Source organism: Phragmites australis, chromosome 1 (genome assembly GCF_958298935.1).
Source record: "Phragmites australis chromosome 1, lpPhrAust1.1, whole genome shotgun sequence".
Classification (NCBI taxonomy): domain Eukaryota; kingdom Viridiplantae; phylum Streptophyta; class Magnoliopsida; order Poales; family Poaceae; genus Phragmites; species Phragmites australis.
In genome coordinates, this window is record NC_084921.1 from 16,776,719 (window position 1) to 16,799,818 (window position 23,100).

At 42.7% G+C, this 23,100-nt stretch overlaps 2 protein-coding genes across 2 annotated transcripts; both read left to right on the plus strand.

Moving 5' to 3' along the window:
• The first annotated feature begins 2,545 nt into the window (after positions 1–2,545).
• Positions 2,546–6,498, plus strand: LOC133911594 (Golgi apparatus membrane protein-like protein ECHIDNA). Its single transcript, XM_062353907.1, has 6 exons — positions 2,546–2,812; positions 3,207–3,263; positions 3,343–3,546; positions 3,630–3,689; positions 5,326–5,452; positions 6,011–6,498. Exons 1-6 carry the CDS (start codon positions 2,795–2,797, stop codon positions 6,097–6,099), a joined length of 555 nt encoding a protein of 184 aa, XP_062209891.1. The 5' UTR covers positions 2,546–2,794; the 3' UTR covers positions 6,100–6,498.
• Positions 6,499–16,726: 10,228 nt separating this feature from the next.
• Positions 16,727–22,327, plus strand: LOC133911600 (neutral/alkaline invertase 1, mitochondrial-like). Its single transcript, XM_062353920.1, has 6 exons — positions 16,727–17,534; positions 19,992–20,157; positions 20,284–20,495; positions 20,791–21,284; positions 21,444–21,492; positions 21,583–22,327. The coding sequence occupies exons 1-6, from the start codon at positions 16,902–16,904 to the stop codon at positions 21,904–21,906; spliced, it is 1,878 nt and encodes a 625-aa protein (XP_062209904.1). The 5' UTR covers positions 16,727–16,901; the 3' UTR covers positions 21,907–22,327.
• The last annotated feature ends 773 nt before the right edge of the window (positions 22,328–23,100 follow it).

Sequence of the window (23,100 nt, forward strand, 5' to 3'; positions counted from 1 at the left end):
TGCTTGGTAGGGTTGCTGATGATCTGAATCTCTGGGCGTTTTGAGCAGGTGATGCCCATAAATTTGTTCCCTTGGATTGTATTGGCATCAATTTGTTTCCCATGTGGTTATAACCCTGTTCTTTTTTATCTCTGTTTCTTCTCCGGTTTTCCTTGTGATGTAACTTCTCAAGTTGTAACTCGACCCGTGCTCGCTGATTCAATATCTTGTTCAGGCTGGCGTAATTGCCCGTAGTAATTCGGTTAAAAAAAACAAACTAGGATTGATTTAGCCTGGTCTTGCTTCATCTCTATCGGAATCTCTTGACTTTTAGGGCCCTGGTTAGTGGTAGTAGATGTTTGGTAGTGGAACATAACACCAGGAAGCAAGAATGATGGTTAGGGCAGATTTGTACTCCATCATTACAACCGTGGGATGCTCCAATCCTCCTATGTTTGGGTCAGAGTTGACCTTGACCAGTTAAATGTTGATTTAATATGCTTCTGTTTATTCTAGTGAGTATGTTTTTGTTCTTGAGCTCCTTTACTCGGAGATTTGTCCTCTTGATGTTCACTAAGCGCTGGCTTTCGGTCAAAGGGACCCGTGCAACTTTCGACAGTGGTGTTGATTCAACGATCAACCCGTAGAGGCACATCTGCTGGGAACGATCATATTAGGATAGGAATGGAGCGATTCATAGGTATCCGTAGATCCATCTAATTTAATTTAACTAAATGATTATTTATTTAAAATAATTAGTTAATTAATTAAATTAAATTAGAGTTGATCTACGAATCGATTTCACGCCTATCCTATATCAGATGGTTTACATATTCTTTCACATTAAACTATTGAAGATAGGGAAATTTCTTAACAAATGAGAGCAGTTGGCGAGTTATTGACCACATGCATAGACAAGAAGCTGGCTCATAACTGAGATTTTGCGGAGAAGCAGTGTTTCTTTCCGTTAGTTCGTTAATTGGGCATCAATTTGTTGAATTTTTCTGATGGTTGCTTATATCTACTGAATGTTGGCCTTGATTCAGACCTGAAACTCTGAAATTGCAACGTACTGTAGATGTTAACATTGCACAGTTTCCGCGATTCATGATTGACGTCATGTCTCAAATTGAGTCCCGATCCTCCTCTCTTGCTCGCTGGCCATCCGGAATGGGCTGCATGTTTCCACGTAATCTTCTTCTCTTTGAGCGATTCCGAATATTCTTGCTCGCTTCTTCTCTATTATCTCTCTCCCATTTCGCTACCACATGACAACACCGCAATAAAGCTGTTATTTGCACTGGTTTTGACATTTGCATTACTGAAATAAACAGTTTAAGTTCAAGATAAAAATTAGACTTGAGTAAGTGTTGAGAGATCAAAAGATGTTATTCATCCTTCTAAGCTTAGCTCTTAAGAGTCTTAGATGGATGTTTTATTGATTCAAGCACACTAAGCATCTTCTCAAGAACTTTTTGCACCGACATCGAAATACCCTAAGGGATGAGCTGAGATCCTTTGACTTCACTCATCTGTAAAGTCAGTGATTTCAAGTGGATTTGAGCCATTAGATTAAAAGCAAACAGTTCAGATCTGGTGCTACAGTACTTTATAAATAGTAAAATCGTGCTACAGTACTTGCGCTATGTTTATCTAGACTCAGTTTACTATGAATCTCTGACAAATCGGAAAGGATAATACCTTGCAAATTTTGGTTTATACTAGGATTTTTCCTTCAAAATTAAGCCAAACAGGCAATCACCTTTTAGTTTGATGGTCGAGAGTACGAATCCAGTTATAAAGGTTTAAATTCTGATACTTATAATTTATAAATATGAGTTTTTAGTAATTTTTTAAGTGTATGATAGGAGACAAACCATCGGATAAGTGTAGTGGCGTGTACATATGCATCGTCTTGTAATGTAATTTTTTTTGGTAAAGTTAGGGTTCGGACGTCCGATATATTAGACGTTGTAACTGGTCATCGCAACATTAAAGACTAACATCTGGAACATTTGAAATCAACATTCGCAATATAAAAAAGACACAAAAAAACACATAGATTCGGACTAAAAAATTATCCATTTAAGTTAATTCCTATATTCTGATATACAATATACGAAAATAACTTCTGCAACAAAATTTTATAACATCTGAAACATTCAATTTGAACGTCTGAAATATTGGAAATACAAAAATATAGGAATTAACTCGAATGGATAATTTTTTTTCAGATCTGTACATAAGAGATTCCGGGATGCAACATTCTCGAAGAATTTCTATAACAAATTTTTATAACGTCTGAAACATTAAATTTAAATGTCTAAAATATTAGAGATATATAGGAATTGAATAGATAATTTTTTCGAGCTTAGATCTATACACAAAAGATTCTCGAGATGCAACATAAAAAATAACTACGATAATAAATTTTCATAAATTTAAAATATTAGAGATACGAAGATATTTTTTACCAACCCAATAATATAGACTGATTAGGCCATGCGTAATACAACGGACGTGTGAAGTGGAGCATTCACGGGAAGAAAAAAAAAGCCAAACAGCACATTAGACTTTATAGGTCATCAGTTATGCAAAAGCTACCCTATCTCGAGAAAGAATTGCACCCCTATAGCGACTAGCCATTAATATATTTTGCATTTAACCCCCTTCTATTCTACACACCTTTCACTTTTGATCCTCATCGTCTCCCTCCCTCGTCGATCTCGAGGGATTCTCCTAGAAAATCAGTAGAATCCGGCGAAGCAGCAGCCAAGATTCACTTGGCGAGAGCGAGGTGCGGAGGAAGAATCCGATGGATCAGCTGCCCCAGGTAATAGCTCCGCCCCCTTTCCCTCTTCTTGCTCCGCACACAAGTTTCGGGTCGAACAGTTTGATTCCTCTTCTCACCTCTAGTTTTGGCTTGGAGTTGGGATTGCACCAGATCCATCGTTTTCTTGGATTGGGATCTTAGGCCTGCGTCGGAGCACAGATTAGGGTTTTCTTTGAACCGCGTCTGAATCTTATTTAGGCCGCTGATTCTTGGATAGAAAGAAAGAATCGTGAAATTGTTCTCATTCCGAGATCCGAGCCAGTCGTCAGAGTTTAGTTTCTAGGACAAGTCGGTGCAATTTGATTAGTTTTCTTGTAACTATTACCTCTGCTCAACTCATGTGAAGCTTACTTGAGATTGAGTATTAAGGTAATTTATACTTCTTTTGTCGCAGGCAGTTAGCGAGAATTATGCAAATCCAAAGACTTGCTTCTTCCATGTGCTCTTCAAGGTACCCTACCTGCTGGTCCTAATAGTATATGCAGAACTGTAGTTAGGTTTTAGCTGATTTTGATTATTTCTCTGTGAAGGCAGCGGCATTGGCATTCTACATATTGTCTACGCTGTTCGTGAACAACTTCGTCATCATCTTTGTCATTACTGTGCTCCTCGCAGCACTTGACTTCTGGGTCGTGAAGAATGTCAGTGGCAGGATACTGGTTGGGTTGCGGTGGTGGAATGAGATTAACGACCAGGGCGAGAGTGTCTGGAAGTTTGAGTGCCTTGATGGAGATGTTTGTATTTGCCTTCTCGTTATCCTTGTTGCTGTTCAGTGCAACTGCACACCCACTAAATTGAATTAGCCGTTGTGTTGCAGTCTCTTGCTAGGATGAACAAGAAGGACTCATGGCTATTCTGGTGGACTCTTTATTTGACTGTAAGTGATGTTGAGAACACTATTCTTGATTTCCATTATGGAAGTAATTCATATGCAATAATGTTACAAGCCTTTCAAGTTTTGATTCTCTGCTTCAAATGTATCCTGTGAGTGCATGAACAAATTGAAACCTCACAAGGAATATAAATACGGTCAAAACAAATATTTGCACTGCTGCTGAATACGCTACTCCAAATAGAATACAACAGTTGGTACTAATGAAGTATGATAAGCTAGATTGACAACCTGGGTAAAATCTTGTATTCAGCTCATATGTTTCAGACTCGTTATACCTTGGACTTACACTGTGTTAAAATTTCCCTCATTTTTCTTTTAATCTATAAGCTCAATAGAAGCGTATGATAGTTGTGCCTCTGCATAGGCTTGGTAACAAAGCTGTTATATATACTTGGTTTTTAGTTGTTGTTGGTAGTTGTTGTTGAGATTATAATGGATCTGAAGGGATAGGCTCGTAGGCATTCTAGGACGAGAGTTTTTCGGTAATTTGTAAATGCATGATTCCTTACAACTGTATTTCTTATGATTTGTGAATGTAAGTATTAGGCAGTGCTTAAGGGGTAATTTCGTTGTAAATATTGCGAACTGATTGATGGGGATGGTTGTAATTTCGTTGCATTTGTGTAATGAAATCAGGGGTAAGCCCGTTCTGGAAAAAGGCAGTGCTTAAGGACTTGCTACAATATAAACTTTGTTTCCCTTAACATATTATCAGTATGTATAGATGTGTCATGTTATTTCCTTTGAATATATTGTCAGTTACCTATGTCAAGATGAGTACAAGTGTTGTACAACTTAGTTTTTTTTTTTACTTTATTGTACAATATGTCAATATATAAACCCAAAATATGTCTGCTATCCAGATATGGTGGTAAACCAGTTATATGGTTCACTGTTTTCCTTTTGTCAAAGATCTGTACTTTAGAAAAGTGTGAACAGTAGTGTTACCTGGACAGAGAATTACTAGAGCTGGAAAGTAACATGGACTGAATGATGCAACATGGAAAACAATGGTTTAATGCCTGATGTAATAGGCAAAGTAAGCATGATGCCTGAACTTCAGAATTGTCGCATATTGTTTTTATTCATTTGTTCAGCAAATACATTTATTTCATCATTGAAACTAGAGTCCTGGCTAGGTTTTAGGTGTGGGAATTCAGGAAGCATATCTAATACTACATTTGTTGATTGACATGAGCGCTAGGGAGAATAAGTGATGAAGCATTTTCAAATCGTAGAGGTTATATCTGAATTGGGTAGGTTCATCTTTTGCTGTTATGGGGTGACATGGATAAGTTTTGCATCTTTATAGTTCTTTTCTGTCTTTTCAAGTTTTTTATGTTCCACACCATTTGTATTTCAAGAGTTCTGCGTATTTTCATTTTTCTGAATGTGGAATTGGGACTAATTTTAAATGTAGGACAATTTTCTAGAACAACTGCCGAAGGGGAAATCAGGGGAGTTGTAAAATTATTGAGAAACCTTGTATAGCTATATCATAGTGATCCACATACTTATCTTGCACTTGATATGTTTGTTTTATTTTGTGGTCCTTAATATAGCTTTCCAACAGGTGTTTAGAATATTTTTTAAATAACCATCCCTTCCATGTTTTCAGGCTGCTGCATGGATTATTCTTGGGATATTCTCACTCATCAAACTTCAAGCTGATTACCTTCTTGTCGTTGGAGTTTGCTTGAGCCTAAGCATTGCAAATATTGTTGGGTTCACCAAATGCAACAAAGGTGCTTATTCTCCTACTACATTCAGTGTAACCCTGATGGACGATGAGATGTGGTGGCTTGAACTAGCCAGTTAGAATAACTTGTGATTATTGAAAATAAACCACTCGAATTTCCTGTCAATTGATCAATCCAGAGTTCTATAATTATATTGTCTGTATAAACAGAGCCACAACTTCATGAGTTTGGTTTGACTAATTGCAAAGTATAGTTCCATTAACAATAGAATACTGTGGACAATTCTTGTCTGGACCAGTTGCCATAGCCTGCACCCTGAAGTTATCTTTCTGATGCTTTCCTATCTAATGCTAGGTTGATCAGTTTAGATGGTTCCTTCTCTAGCATCCTTGTTTTTAGTACAGTCTTGTTCATATGACCCACTTATTCTAGTTTGGATAGCATGGGATTGATTTCACTGGAGCATCCCCTTCAGTAACACGGCTCATATAGTCATATCAATGGATGCATGCCATCTTGTTGTTGCATGCTGTCAGCTTCATATGTTCAGACACGGCTCATTTATTCTAATTCCTCCCTTGTATTGCTATGGTTACATTGCAGATGCCAAGAAGAACATCCAGGATTGGACTAGGAATGCGCTTCTATCGGAGGGTGTCAGGTCACGTCTGCAGTCTGCTTTCGGTGTCTGAACAGACAACCTAGTGTTACGTATAGTGCTGTAGAATTTATGGATATGATGATGGCATTTTTATTTTGTTCCACTAGCCCAGTTTTTCTTCTCTACCCTATACATCTTCCTTTCCCCGAATGCCCTTGATTTTGTTCGATTCAGTGCCACCAAAGAGATTGATCTTGTGACTAGAGCATAAATGGCACTCTCAAGAAAAGCACACCTCTCAGCAGTCATACTCACTAGCTCTTGATGAACTTTGAAGTTGGTTTGGCCTTCTTATTGATGGTGATGTGTTGCTGCATAACTGCAAAATTAACTGTAAAACATTCTGCTTGTGATAGTTTGTACTCCCAACTGACGACTTGAAACCTTTTTCATGTATAGTAACATATATATAGTACTATATAGTTTACCCTGTCGACCCTTGATCACCGGAAGATTTATGTGCTGTTGAGAGGATTGTTAGAGTGTAATTTTCGTCTGTTTCATATAGGCACCGACAAAATGCACAACGTCAGAGCTGACGTCAGCTAGACCCTAGATTCCTGCGAGGCTGCGACCAAGAGAACTGTGTTTGGTCGACTGCCCAATTTCTACTTGTTTTGCCTTTGCTTAGAAGTTAGAAGGAAGGGACTGTAGTATCATTTGAAACCCTGGAGATCGCTCCAATTACCTACTTACATCAATTGCATCTACTGCCATTTTCTGCTGTAGGAGGAATAAACAAAAAAATACTAAAGAGTAGCTCGTGAATTAATCTCAGGAAACTACTCTGGTCGCAAAACAAACATTCGCACGCACACACAAAAAAAGTAAACCAGAAATGTGTGCGAAGATTTTTTTTCTGCTTTGATATCGCTTCTGTATTTGTAAACACTAGGTCATTTTAGCAATTGCAAAGCTTCATCTTTTACCCTTTTCTCCCTATGAGCTCACGTGCCTTCCCTGGTAGCGGTAGGCCGGTAGTTACTGCGATATTTTAGGCCGGTAGTTACTGCGATATTTGTTCATCCCAAAAGGGCGTAGCATCACAAGAATCGCCATGAGCGACGTCCGGTGTATGCTACTGTAGATATTTGAGTAGATATTTGATCTGTCGCGGGAAGATAAATTGTTTCCCACGACAAACACACCATCACAATTCGAAGATTTTTCGCACATTTGGGTTGCTGAAAGCGAAGCTTTTTGGGGGGGTTGCATGTGAAATTCAAGAACAGCGACCAGCCCACGGTTGTTAGCCAAGTCGCTCCATCTCTTGCGTTATCATCTCGGTCGATCCGCGTCGGATGTTATCCGTGCGAGCCACGGAAACAACATTTCCCTCCTTGGATTTTCGTTTTCGTATAAGTCGTTTATCACTACTTGTTATTTCCTTGCCACAAATTTTGTCACGCGAAATCATATATGGGCACACGACAGCAACCAGGCACCAATATACAGTGGTAGATCTACTACCAACAAGAAAGAGGCTCTCTCTCTCTTCTTCTCTTTCTCTTTTTTTTTTCTTCTTATTCACCTTTCATGCTCAAGAAATTAAAAGGGCTTAGAGGGCTTTTAGGTGCTCCCGGGTTAAGGGCTTAACCCCCCCCCCCCCCCCCCTGCCAATGAGGACCGAGCCTGTGCTGCATAGCCTCGTGTTCATTTTTTTAGTGTTTTACTTCCAAAGGAGTTGCTTTCTTGGCTGTCGTCCACATGGTTTTTCTATTTATATTTCTTTTCTTCCACAAAGGCATAGGAAGCAACGCATTTGTTTCTGTGAGAGATAACATTATTCAGAAAATCTTTTTTCTCATGTGTTTCCAGCTGGTCCAAGCTTTTGGTTCTTGGGAGGAGTGGACACGTGGCGGAGAACGCGTGGCTAGGAGAGAAAGACTTGCAGGCTAGGAGAAAAAGGTGTCCGGAATGTCATTCATGTCATTCCGTAAAGCTTATCCATTTAAAATTTTATTCCCGTTTTCCTTTCTTATTGTTTCTTGTTTGGTTTGGAGCCTAAATTCGGATTCAGATTTCTGGCCAACGGAACAGGAACTCGGAAAGAGATGAGGCTTCAAACTTTGATTCTTTTTGTTTCTGGAATTTTCATGTTTTATGGGGAGAAAAATATAGATGCTGAATTTTGGGATCCGCTTCATTATGGCATTTGTCCTAGCAGCAAAATGACTTGGCTACAGAAAGTGTTCATAGTCACACGCACGCTGGGAGCCGCCGGTGCCACCGAAGAAAAAGGTGTCCGGAATGTCATCCACGTCACCCTTCAAATCTTATCCGCTTGAAATTCTATCCCCGTTTCCCTTTCTCATTGTTTTTTGTCTCGTTTGGAGCGTAAATTCAGATTCATATTTCTGGCCAACGGAACAGGAACTCGGAAAAGAGATGAGGCTTCAAACTTTGATTCCTTTTTTTTTCTTCTGGAATTTGCATTTCTTATGAGGAGAAAAATAATGATGCTGAATTTTGGGATCCGCTTCATTATTGCATTTGTCCTAGCAGCAAAATGATTTGGCTGTAAATAGCAGTGCCACCTACGGAAAAGGTGTCCGGAATGTCATCCACGTCACCCTTCAATTCTTATCCACTTGAAATTCTACCCCCTTTTCGATCTCTATCCTCTTGTTTTTGGTTCGGTTTGGCTTTGTGGTGGCCAGTGCACCCAAATTCAGATTCAGAATTCTTGGCGAACGAACAGAAAGAGAAATTTGGCTTCAAATTCAGATTCTCACCGGATTTGACACCTTTTTTAAAACAAAAAAACTGAAGGATGGAGTTTTTAATCCGCTTGTGTGGCTCTTTGACTCGGAAGCAAAATCGCTTGGCTGGAAATGCATCTGAATAACCATGTGAAGTTATTCCCGTCAGAGATATGATCATGACGACACTGACAAAACCTTTGATCCGTTTGTACGATATCATATATCGTCCCAACATATTTGTTCAAAAAAAATTCGTCCCAACGTGTATGAGATCCACGCGTCGTTGCAGTGCTGAACACACATTTAAGTAGGCGATTTTGAAAGGGTTTGTACAACATTTTAATTGGGATTTGATTACTGAGATATACTGCTACAGGGCATGCATGCGTCGCCATGTGGGCACATGGGGTGATCAGTTAGTTTCCTGTCCAAATCTGTGCTCAACGAAAGGGGTCAGAGGGACAACCCCACAACAACGTTAAGAGGTGACCCGTCATGTGTCAAAAGACAGAGTAACACATCAACAGGTACATTTTTGTTAGAATATACTAAATCTATTTTTTTTTAGTTATTTTAGCTTTCGACGTATAGAACAATGTTACAATAAATTATTTTATACATGACATGCTTATCTCATCTCGATTTCTTCAACATTCAACCAATAATACATAAATCATCAATCCACTACACTCATTGAATCAAAATTTTATTTTCCAATAACCTTTAATATGAGCACTCTAGTAAAATATCACCTAGAAAACCTAAAACAGCATCTATTTAAAAACAAAATCAAATTAAAACGACATCTATTTGATAACAGAGGTAGTATGAACTTATTCTATTATATTTGTATAATTCCAAATAAATCTCAATTACCCAGCTATATGAGGAAGGTGTGTTTCTTTAGTCCCACCTTTCTATGGATGTGGATGCAAAACAACTTAAAAGGATTTCTGTCGGTGAATCAGGAACCAGGGGTCCCCGAATCCCGATGCCAGGCTAGCAATCCGCCACGTGACGCCATCCCGCAGGGTCACCTCCGCAAGGTAAAAAAGACTAAGTCCTGAGAGAGGGCGCTCGGGACCACAGTCAGTGGTCCCCGAGTACCCGGGTTCCCCGATGATCTGCGAAGACTAAGTGACGGGAAGAAAGTGCTCGGAGAGGTAAACAGTGACCCCCAAGCACCCAAGTCCTTCGACGACCAGGAGAACCAAGTACTGGGAGGGGTGTGCCCGGGGCTGCGAGCAGTAGCCCCCCGGGCACCGAGTACCCCGAGGGTTCACTGAAGGAAGTTCCAGGAGAGAGTGCTCGGGGCTACAAGCCGCGGCCCCCAAGCACTCGGTTCCCCGAGGATTCGTACAAGCATGTCCGGGAGAGAGTGCTCGGGGAGGTGAACAGTGGCCCCCGAGCACTCGGTTCCCCGAAGACCAAGGAAGGGCGTTCTCAGGAGAGAGTGCTCGGGGAGGTGAACAGTGACCCCCGAGCACTCGGTTCCCCGACGGGTCAGGAAGCCCCTCCGTCAGTGGCCCTCGCAGGGGTCCAACGATGAGGTGTCAGCAGGTGAAAGGTCCGAGACCGCATTTAAGAGCGCGCGTGGCCTGTCAGCTCCAACTGCTCCCACCACGCTGGGTGTCAGTTCCTGCCATATTCTGGCAGAAGGGCGTGGGGACATTAATTGCACGGGTCCCATCCCGTGCCATCCGGCGTGCCTCAGGATAACGTCGCGAGGCCCGAGGCGTTCCGTCTACTGCGCTGCTGTGGTAGGAGAACAAGACAGGACGGGCACGCCAGGCCGCTCTGCGGCTGCCCGGTGGGCCCCCTCCACGGCGCTCATTGCCAGCGCCATCATGACGACTGATGACCGAGCGCGGGGCACGTTTTCAACCCCCGTCACTTCGCACAGAGGCTATGATGACCCCCTTTCCATTTATGGTGCCTTGGAACTCGTGCCCTCCCATTGGGGGCACGCTACTGCCGGCGGGTATTTAAAGCGGTCGGTAGCACGGACAAAGAAAGGTGGAAGCGCTCAAGCTGAAAAAGCCCGGCAAGCTCTGCACGGTTGAAGAAGTTAAGGAAGTAGAGAAGATCGAGAAGTCCAAGAGCACCCAAAGCCAACAGATACACACAAACCGAAGAACAAGGAACCCTAGGCTCTAGGATAGACAAACATTCTTGTAACTAGTACATTCTTGAGAGATATTCTCAGGATATTTATAGCATCCACACAGGAGTAGGGTGTTACGCCTCCGTGCGGTCCGAACCTGTCTAAACCCCCAGTGCATTTACTTTATTCCGCACTAGATCATTCTACCCCACCAGCCATCACATTCATATCCATTTATTTCTCCGGCAAACATATTCAGAATCATCCCCCCGGCCGAATCTCTAAAAAGGGGTCCGTCCCTCAAGATCCCTGCGACAGGAGTTAACCCTCCGACAACTTCTCTCCTCCACCCACTTTGCATGTGTGGATGAGAGGACTACAAGAACACGCGCACGCTCACTCGCCTCGCCGGGTCAGACCGTGGCCAAGGCGTGGACACACGAATCTTGCGTGAATGATTCGTTGAAATTGGGTTCAGATGCTGCACAGGTCCGGCTTCTTTTTTGCGGTTTTATTCCTTTCAGTTGCATAGGCAAACAGATAAATATATGAAAATCGTGTCGGTCAAGACTTCGATTGTGGCGGCGTACCTAACTCTAATCGTGGTGCGTCTCAACTACGCTTCTCTCCCTCTATTTATAGTTGTCAGCTGCCGCATAAAGGTGAGACGCGAGTTGGATATTCGCAATTAAGATTTTGCCAATTTCTCTTTGATGTGCAGTTGCACGTAGACTACTCCATCTTGCTGCACCGGCGTGCACCGATGAATAGAAGAGCAGGTCTCCAGAACCCATCGCTCTTGGGATCCTGTACCGGGAAAGAGCGAATAAGGTTTTTGAAAAGCGCTCATCGCGACTGCTCACGATCTGCTTCATCTGCATCATCATGTGCTACTTTGTCTACATTGCCACTGTCGTCACCGTTTGCTACATCAAGATCAACTTTGACTACTTCATCTTCGTTATCGCCTACTGCATCGACATCACAGGGGCTTCTGCATCTCACGTTGCCATCGGGTACGTACACTGCAATCTTACTTAAGTGTTTAATTGAGTGAACTAGTTGATATACTACTCAAGTGTTTTAGTTGATACATTTCTAGAGTGAGCTAGTCAAGATCCTTCTCGAGTACCTAGTCGAGGCTGATTGGAGTTGATCGAATTCTAGTCAATTCTACTTGAATTTTGTCAAGGCTCGTCCGAGCTAGTCAGATAATTGATTATCTGAATTTATTCATATTCATGTTATATCAGAAATTGAATTAAATTAAATTTGAAAGTGCTATTATTTTCAACTTATTTCATGTAGATCTGTGATCTTTGGGTAAAGGCTGACACAACATATTTGCCAAGCTTAGGTCCAGCTCTCATATGCAAAAGAACTAGCTAGGGCACTCAAGTCTTTTTTTCTCCTTCATGCGAATGAGTATACGTTTTGGGGGAATGGGTAGACTATGTTAGTATAAATAAAAAAAATACCATGTTCAATTAGGGAACCTTGCGAGCATAGGATTATGGATCGTTATCACTAGATGTGCAGAGTAACAGAAGAAGAGTTGAAGTAGCTCTGCCCAACGTCGCATGCGCCAGTGTAGAGAAAGTAGTCAATCTCGTCACGAATCGAATGTCTCCTCTTTGCATCCTCGTTGTTGATCAGTACCACATCAACGCCTCCATAGTATCAACATGTCTAGGGGTAGAACATCGTGCACTGGTGTGCTAGCACCACGTACCTAGCTAGGGTTTTGTGGGGAGGTTTACGGCTAGGGTTTTAGGGTGGTGAAGTCTGTCACGCCCATAACCACTACGCCTCTATTTATATAGGGTTTGATAATGGGCTGCCACGTTGAAGGCCCATTACGACTCTAATTTCTCACATAACATTATTCATGTAGCTCACATACGGATCCAATCTAAGTTAGTGTTCCAACCAATTAAGTGTGTAATCCATTAAGTTCATGTGTAAATAGCTATGACCCAGAATCCCTTTTCGAACCACACGTTAATAGTACTACCTAGCATAACATATTAACTCCCGAATACACACAAAGATCATATCAGGTGAATCTTGAAACCAGTCAATCTCAAGGAGAAACACGTGATATCCTTATGATAGTTCAACCATTCATTCGATCTTGTAATGGATTACTAAACTTGTGATTTAATTCTTTAATCACATTGGAATGATTATACACTTTCTAATCTAGTCACATCAATGGGTCTAAAGATATTTCTCCCGTTACCTAGGAGTAGGTCTATTAAAAAATCTCAAAGCTCATGAGTTATCGAGTTCGACTTGTTCTAGGCTCAATCTCAAAATGAGCCAAACTTGAGCGTTGGCCAAGGCTTGTGATCCTCATGAGCTCGACCTCAATAAGGCTCGTGTTAATGAGTATTGTGGTTTTTATTTGAATTTGTCACCTACCAAGTCTATATAGCCTTAACTTTTATTATATATCTCCAGGCCCAAGGAGACGTTGCAAGAACTGAAAAGTGAGAGATCATCCTCAAACCTAACTAGACGACCACATCACAACAACCAACCAAGGCAGCAAGGCCTACTCAAGCTTTATCGAGATTTCTTCTGTTACCGAGCTTAGGTGAATTGACTTGAGCCTACTCGATCTTAACTCGAGCCGAGCTTGAGCCCACCTCCAAGATCACCATCATAGGCTCGCTCATGCTCAGCTCAATCTTTTGACAACTCTATATAGGAGGGCAAATTATATCTTTGATCGCTCATACCTACAATATATTTCATAGCACTCGAAAAGTGCTTTTATAACTATCTTATTATAGAGTAGCGTTTGAAAACTCATAAGTACTATTATATATTTTGAGAATCAATGATGATATCAGATCTAAGAATTCTACAGGTACACCATTCGACTACAACTAATGACACATCATATAACAATCCAGCAGCGTCTCATAGTGGGTCATTCGATCACCATATTCCTTAACATACGTCCATATTATTAATTTGATGTCTTCATATCTATGATCCATTAAATATAATTATCAATCAATATATATGTTGATTTATTAATTATCATTATGATATGAGACCAATGATCATTTAAAGTAATATCATAACATAAATGAAGAGTTTCACGAACGAGTCACATATTTGCTAATCAATATAAATAGTGATTATCCATATAGTAAAATAACATATTATTTAAAAGTAAATAAACAAAGACATGCTATAATCGCTGCTATAATTTTCTATAGAGCATATCACCGTCAAATAACATATGTGTCACAAAATAGATGTACTCAGAACCATTTCAATGCTCCTAAAAAGTCTTGCTTGCTGCAGCAGATATATTGACGGATGGTAACTTCCTTGCATAGAAGAAAACTAGTCGACAAGCTCTACCAAATACATGATCGTAACTATGCCATCCACATGAGCACCGTAAGTCGTTATACTATGACACACTCAAGAATTCTAGGAAGAACCTCGCTATCGAACAAGACTTTTCCTTCTCGAGCCAACTTGGTTTCAATTTATACACCAGGAGTACGGAGGAACCCGCCTCGTAGCTTCAAATTTCTTACCGTGTGAAGGTAAAAACGAAAATACGTGGCCGTATAGCGGAATTGGAAAAATCGAAAGAAAAATCGCAAAAAAGACTCGTACACGCTACTTACTTCAAGAATTCCCCCCACCCCCACCCACCCCCACACACACTTCTACTGACCACCTTAACCGTGTGGTCGGCCGTTTGCCCACCTTCGCGGATGATTACAACTAGATCTCACAAGGCAGCCTTCCAACACCTTCCTTTTGGAAAGCAATTTTTATAAAACTGAGTCCTGAGTCTTGAACCTGAGCTATGTCCGACACGTATGCTGCAAAGTACAGAGAGACGGCGAAGTTAAGATTGTCACGCGTAAGAGAAGATCTCGCAGGGTCTTTACTACCGGAGTTCCCACAGTGAAAATAGTAAGAAAAATAATCCAACGGCACGACGTCCGCTGTTTAAAAGATATAATATCGGCGGGTTATTAAACCTGTCACGGCGTCAGGATGCGAGCGGTGGGCGGTGCGCCCGCAGGCGCGCACATGCCACGGACGGGCAAAAGGTTGCAGGCGTCACGGGACTCGCTCTATCTCTCTTTCGCGGGACCCACGCGTCAGTGAGAATACTTCGGCATGGGTCGTTGTGCTGGTGCGTCGCGGGGTAGCTATCTGTCCGTGGCCAGCGCTACTGGTCCAAACGTGACGGTGGCGTGCGCCTCTTTTTAATTTTTTTCCCCTACACGCTTTCGGTTCGACGATTCGCATCCCGCACGAGCTGGCAGACGGCTGGGTCCCAGGTGCTTCCGACCGTGTATTGACAGGAATACCCCCACTGTCCCTTGCGTCCAATCGTCACAGAGTGAGTGGTTCATAAGAATTCATCATATATCCTTTTTCTTCTGAAATCAATCTAATGCTAGTTCTGATATCTTGGTCACCTCCATTAGAAATGGGTATGGATTGATCTATAAATATCTATATATATCTACTTTAGTTTAATTTAATTAACTAACTAGATTAGTAACCGATGTAGGATAGATATTTAGGGGTGAAGGGCTAACATCTTTTACTTCAAGAAGAGATTCTCTTCCCTCATCCATACACAAAAATTGAAAGGAGACTCCCATGATGTGTTAGCCAGTAGGGGTTGGAGCCCTCCAGCCCTTCCCCTCATTGAATCCACCTCTAAACTAGACAATATGAGTAAAAAATGATCTAGTTAGTTGATTAAGTAAAATTAGAGTAGGTAATAGGTTGATCTATGCCCATCTCTATCTCTATATAGTGTAGGCCTTTTCTCATCTGATGTTTGAACACCGTCCATAAATTTGGGAGCCATGCTTTTGTTTTAACTTGTTTCTCTTCTCATGAATAGTGAGGTACTAGTGTACTACCATTTCCTTTTACTTTTGAGCTTACAAAAATATCATGGTGAGAACATAGCAGTGTTGTGATGGTAGAATTAATGGAGAAGCGAACGTACTAAACACAACAGGTATTAATTTTCACTTAGACTACTCTAAATAGGAGTTCCATTTTTATTTAATGAGGTGTCATATCAGCATTTTTCATGATGCGACAAACTAATTAAGAAGATAGAAATCAAAGTATTGCATGAAGATCATATGAAGTAACAAAATAAAACTATATATTGAAGAAAAATATTTTAACTATCAATTTATTGCTATCTTATTGATGTAACACTCTTGGAAATAATAAGATAAAACTCCTGTTAGGAGTAGTCTTGAACCCCATTCCCATGTCCACAAGCAACGTATTCGTGTTACAACGGAGGTATGTAGCATGCATGGGTAGAAACTAGAACAAAGTCACCTTTCATCATCTCCTAAAAATCTAGAAAACAACCATGCTACGCTATTTTTGCTTAATGCTTATGAGATGATATCGTATTTGCATAATTAGTCGTGTTCACTAACAAAATAAGGACCAAATACTAAGGGCTCGAAGGCTCAACACGTTAAATGTTGAACATATGTAGATCATGCTTTTGCCAATTTTTACCCACGTCTAAAATGAAATTAACACGTGCTGCCAAACTAAAATTAGAGCAACCCTGTATAACTCATCAAATTCCAAGTAGTAACAAAAATTGAAAGGCATGATATCCACGATGGTAATTTCTCCCATTCCTAAATTCCAAATAGGGAGAGTGACCTCATCCAAAACCCCCCATTTAGCCAAGGGGCATACAAAAAGAAAAGCTACAAAAACAATCGCTTTTAAAACAAGGTGGGTCCCAGCAACTACCCGCCCCGAGCTTTATAAAAGGCCGCCTCCCCACCCCTCTCCCCTCCATTACGCTTTCTTCGCTGCCCCCGCACCTAAACCAAACTGCACCGCGCCTTACAGTTTCGCAAATCGGCCCCTCAGGGACCCATTATTTACAAAAGTTAGCTTTGCTTTTGCTGCCTTTTTACGCCTACCCCCCTGCAAGTTTCTTTGCCCCGCGCTCTGACATTCGCCGGAGCTTGCCATATGAATGGTCAAACCTCGATGGGGCTCGCCGCCGCCGCCGCCGCAGCCGTGAGGCCGTGCCGCCGACGCCTCCTATCGTCCGCCTCCGCCGCGGCGGCCGCGACGTCGGCCACCGCGACCCCACCCTTCCCCAGATGCCCCAACCTGCACCACCACCCGCACGGCCGCCGCCTTCCATTCCTCGCCTCCGCGGCTTCCCAACACGCCTCGCAGACCGGCCCCGTAACCTCCCCCACCCCCGTCCCCATCCCCGCCGACCCCCGCGCCGCCGTCTCTGGCAACCTCCCCTTCTTCGACCGCGTCCTCTTCCCGGACACGTTCCCCCTCGAGACCCCGCTCGCGGAGAAAGAGGACGCGGCGGCGGCTCAGGCCGATGAGGCGGTTGCGCCGGCCGCGCCCGTGAGGGAAGAGACGGAGACGGAGAGGGAGGCGTGGAGGCTGCTGCGGAGGGCGGTCGTCAGCTACTGCGGCGCGCCGGTGGGGACGGTGGCGGCGGAGGACCCCGAGTGTACGGAGACGCTCAACTACGACCAGGTCTTCATCAGGGACTTTGTGCCATCCGCGCTCGCCTTCCTCATGCGCGGCGAGACCGAGATCGTCCGCAACTTCCTCCTCCACACCCTCCAGCTGCAGGTGAGCGTCTCGCTATCAATTCGGATCCTCCTTAGCTCCTCGTTTGGTCAAAAATTTAAATTGGAAAAGAATTTAGTGCTTTGTGAGTAGTGTTAATGGCGTGCACGTTAGGTTTTTCTCTGAATTGTGGGAAGAGAATACCAAATTTTGCATGGCTAGTAGATATTTGAGGATTTTTACTGTCATTTGGGATCATTTATTTATCAACGAGTAAAAAAGATCTTTTGGCACTAAATGCGTACACTGCGTGTGGTTATTCAGGTCTGAGATGAGTTCTTCTATATGGATCTATTTTCTGTGTGGGAAATAGAGATAAAATTTCCATTTCGCCGTGTAACTACGTTGCTTTCGTACATGTAGTGCGATGAAGTAGACAGGGTATTAGGTCGAAGCCTTCTGTGAAGCTGTCCCACTCGTCAAAGAAAGATCAGATTTTACCAGAGGATCCTGGTGCTATTTTACATGGCATTAAAATGCAAAAGCAGATATCCAAATTGAATAATTAAGATTATATAGCAGGTGCAATTGAGATTTGATGGTAAAAGTCTGAAATGAGCTGTTACTATCTTATTATTCTTTAGCAATCCTGCTGAAATCAACATTCCATATGCTAATTTTATCAATCTGGGATCAACCTGAAAGTGAGATCGTACAAAAATATTATTTTCACTGCCTCATTAGGGCCTGATCAATTAGAAGAGTTCTTGTTTGAAACCTCTTACCAAATCTCAATTACATGGAGGCAGCTGCGGGGCTGGAACTAGAGGCCGGTCCGGCGCGCCATGGGCTCGGACACAAAATTGTTCGTGGAGCCCGAGTCAAGTAGGGCGTTGAATAGTGAGTCACCCATGCGTAGCTGGACCTCCATGGTTTCACTGGTCCGTACTCCGGCAATGGCGTGTAGGGAGATGTGCGGCTCCTCCCTGGTGTCCTCCTGTGCACCTTCCTCGACTTCCCCGTCATGAGTTCGAGAAGAAATAGGCGCTTGCACTGTTGGTTGTGCCCTCTCGAATATTTCGCGTCATAGTTGGAGCAGAGTCCTTGGCGGCAACGTTCTTCCATCTCCTCCAGTGATAGTCAGCAGATCGTGCGGTCACCCACTGTCACCGTGTGTGGCGCCATGGTCCTTGTGCTTGAGGACGAAAGCGCATCCGCCTTGGGCTGAGTCTGCGTAGATGTGGTGGTCGGTGGTGTTTGCAGCACGCCCCGGTGACGCGACCCGTGCACTGCTTGCAGCACCACAAGTTCAAGGCGCTTGAAGGAACGCACGAGGCTCATTGTCATCTCCAAAGATTGGGGATTCTGCAGTTGCACGTCGAGGCTCAGCGACTCCTGCAGGCTGACGATGAACAACTGTACCTGTTGTGCTTCGTTGAGGGATCCTGCGCGCGCGAGCAATTCCAAGAAACGATCCTGGTAATCGATCACCGTTCCCATGTGGCGGCTTGGCAGAAGAACTTGAGAAGTTTCCAACAATTAAAGATCCAGATCACGAAATTGCATTTCAATTATTTGTGAAAGGATATCAATTGCTAGAACCCTCGATAAAAGAAAGGGATGCCGCCAGATCACCGAGCGGGTTGGAACGCAAAGGCGGGCCGTAGCGGAGGTGCAATAGCTCAGCGAAACAGCGCCAGGATGGCGTGCCCTCCTCATGTTCGATCCTCATGTACCAAAGCTGCGCCACGTCCAGGAGGTGGAACGATGCTAACTAGACCTTCTCTTCCTCCGCGATGCGCTGTGCGCGGAAGAATGACTCACACCGATTGATGAACGGCAATGGGTCGCCCTTTCCGTCGTACTTGGGGAAGTCCAGTTTATGGAACCGTGGAGGTCGCTCATCACCTCGCCCCTCGGCGTAGGTGCGGGTGTTGTCGTGGAACAGAACGCGCGAGTTGTCAGTCCCATGTGGGATGATATCACGTTGTTGCTTCTCCAGACAGGAGATGGCGAGATTGTGGGCAGCCTATTGTTGAGAGATATCGCTCAACGTGCCCTCGATGGACTCGAGTTTGGCCAGCTTGGCCACGATGTTGCCCAGTGTGGCCATGAGGGCGATGCCAGGATCTCTGTGCTCGGCCATCGCGTTGGTAGTAGCAGCAGCAGCTCCGTATTATTAGAAACCAATCCTAACTGAAAATCCAAACTCAATCCTGATGTTAATAACCCAAGCTAACTTAAGCTAACTGAATCTAATGCCTATCTTATCCAGCAAGCACTGAATCCGGCACCTGATCTTGCATCGAGCTGGAGTCCCTTTGCTTCTGGCGCCTGCTGTAGGTCCGTCCCCACATAACAACATTTGCCAATCAATACCGCTAAGATGCAACACTTACTTTTATTGTTAAACTGAATAAAAATATTTTTGTCGTTCCTGAACTCCTTGTTTGCTTGTTTTATATGAATTTTTGTAATTTGAGCTAGCTTCACTAATCACTCCTTTTATTTGATGAGTAGAGCTGGGAGAAAACTGTTGACTGTTACAGCCCTGGGCAAGGGTTGATGCCAGCTAGCTTCAAGATTAGGACCGTACCACTTGATGAGAACAACGAAGGATTTGAAGAAGTCTTGGACCCTGACTTTGGCGAGTCAGCTATTGGCCGTGTAGCTCCTGTGGATTCCGGTATATCTCTTGTGCCAACATAAGCTGCATATAAGACTCTTCCTTCTTAAGTTATTTATTGTTATAGATAATTAGGAATCTTGGCATCTTTGTTCTGCTATTTCAACCCAATTTATCTGTTGGCAGGACTGTGGTGGATTATTTTGCTGAGAGCTTACTGCAAGATTACAGGGGACTATGCTTTGCAAGAAAGAGTTGATGTGCAAACGGGAATTAAACTGATCCTGAATTTGTGTTTGTCTGATGGGTTCGACATGTTCCCAACTTTACTGGTTACAGATGGATCATGCATGATAGACAGGAGGATGGGAATACATGGACATCCTCTTGAAATCCAAGTAAGTTGAATTTTAACTGCTTATGACTTAATTGATTAATGCCTTAAAGAATGGTCTTTCCTGAACAACTGTGTGAACTTACTCTTTTATACTTGCTGTAGATAGTGAAACTTTGGATAAAATTTGGAATCTTATTCACTAATAGGAAAAAGATGCTGTGATGTAGGAATCAATTATTTTTTTGCAGTACTAATTTAATTTGAAAGAATACTTTGCTAGTCTGCTATTTTGGACCTAGATTTATTTAACATATCAGTGAATGATCTGTACTTACAAAGTTTTTTCTGCTACTCAGGCTTTGTTCTACTCTGCTTTACGATGCTCACGAGAAATACTTGTTATGAATGATGGATCGAAAAACCTCATCCGTGCCATTAACAACAGGCTCAGTGCGTTGTCTTTTCACATAAGAGAATATTACTGGGTTGATATGAAGAAGATAAATGAGATATACAGATACAAGACAGAAGAATACTCTCATGACGCAACTAACAAATTCAACATTTATCCTGAGCAAATCCCTTCCTGGCTTGTTGACTGGATTCCTGAGAAAGGTGGTTACCTTATTGGGAATCTGCAGCCAGCTCACATGGATTTTAGGTTCTTCTCTCTTGGCAACCTTTGGGCAATAGCTTCATCTCTTACTACTCCAAAACAAGCTGAGGGGATTCTTAACCTTATTGAAGAAAAATGGGACGATCTTGTGGCAAACATGCCCCTCAAGATATGCTACCCTGCAATGGAAGATGATGAATGGCGCATTATTACTGGCAGTGATCCTAAGAACACGTAAGCATTCTTGCTGTTTGAGTTAATCTTTCATACTGTCGTGTCTTTCGGTTGGTGACATATCCATTTTGTGGGTCCCTATTTCTTTTCTAAGATTGAACTTCTCTTTCCTAAACATCATATCAATTGTTGAAATCTTACCATTTTGTGCATGTGCAGCCCATGGTCGTATCATAATGGTGGATCTTGGCCAACCCTGCTGTGGCAGGTACATTGATATTGGAGCAATGTTTTCATATTTCTTCATCCATTTTATGCTTATAGATCATTGCCGACTGATCTTTGTTTCTGTTTATAGTTTACACTTGCCTGCATCAAAATGGGGAGACCGGAGTTGGCCCGGAGAGCCATTGCTGTGGCTGAGGAGAGACTCTCAGATGACAAGTGGCCGGAATACTATGACACCCAGTCTGGAAGATTCATCGGGAAGCAATCACGATCTTATCAGACATGGACTATTGCTGGTTTTCTGACCTCGAAGATGTTACTGGAAAACCCAGAGCTGGCTTCTATTCTGACCTGCGATGAGGACCTTGAGTTGCTTGAAGGCTGTGCTTGCTGCCTCTCTAAGAAGAGAGCCAGGTGTTCACGCCGTGCGGTCAAGTCAAATGTTGTTGGGTAAAACGCCGAAGCACCTATTCTTCTTTCTACCGCGGATGAACAATGTATACTACCGACCGAGAAGTAACCGAGACAGAGACTCTGCCCATGTACATCAGTATAGGTTTATATATCCATCCATTCATTTCCTCACTGGCCGCTCTTCTTTTTTGCTGAGCTGCCATTGATGGGAACTACCCTGGGTGATACCGGTGGTCGAAGAGAGCAAAACCTATTGAAAGTTTGTGCTCTCATGTACAAAGAAAAAATGAAATATGTTCTTGTATTCGATCTGCCAACTGCTCCTTATTTGGGAGGGCTGTGAAGCCCTAACCATTGTATCTCTTGTCAGTACTGAAGCTGTGTGTTGTATTATTCGCAAACTAAACTGTGACACTATGTTCATTTCATCAACTATAAGAGTACTATGGTTATACATTTTATCTGCTAGATGTTGAGATGCTATCTGGATGTTCGGTTGCTTGGAATTACCATATGTTGTATTGTCCACATTGTGTGTTTGTGAGTTCAACATGTTGCATTGTTTGTGGTCCTAACCGTAAGATCTTTTTAGTTTAAACTAGTGATTTGGGAATTGTGGATAGTTTTAGTAGAATAAATTTGTATAGATGAGTCGAAGTATTATTAGAAACCAATGTATGGCTGTGAATTATCTCTTCCAGTTTGTATTCTGGTTTCTGGATTCTCTCTACGGGCCTCTTTACCAGAACATCACAGGAAGGAATTCTTTTCGAGTTCATCCAAATCCTGTGGCAGCAACCACATGAAGTTGACAGCAAACTGTAATAGAGACCTAGATGGGCGGGGCGAGGAAGCATGCACCCCCAGTATTGCCTCTCTGTCATCCTTTTTCTGAAAATACGTATGAGAAATGCGTACCTTTGAAGTAAGAAATTCAGTACACCCTAAGTATGGAGGAAACTAAGTTATGTCTGAGATTCACACATACGCCACCTTAAAAGAGATACAGCCTGCAACCAAAATGCGAAGACAACCTGCTCTAGCCTGAAGGAGCTAAAGTTTCCCTCCGATGGTTCCCCAGACCCCGCACTCAGTTTTTATTTGACTGCAATACTTGCTGAAGATTTGGTATGGCTCCATGAAAACAAGATCATTCCTTTTTGCTCCCAGAGTGAACATCCTGTCAATGATGATCAAAGAGCCTAGCCCTTCCTTCTTGCTTTTTGGAAGGTTG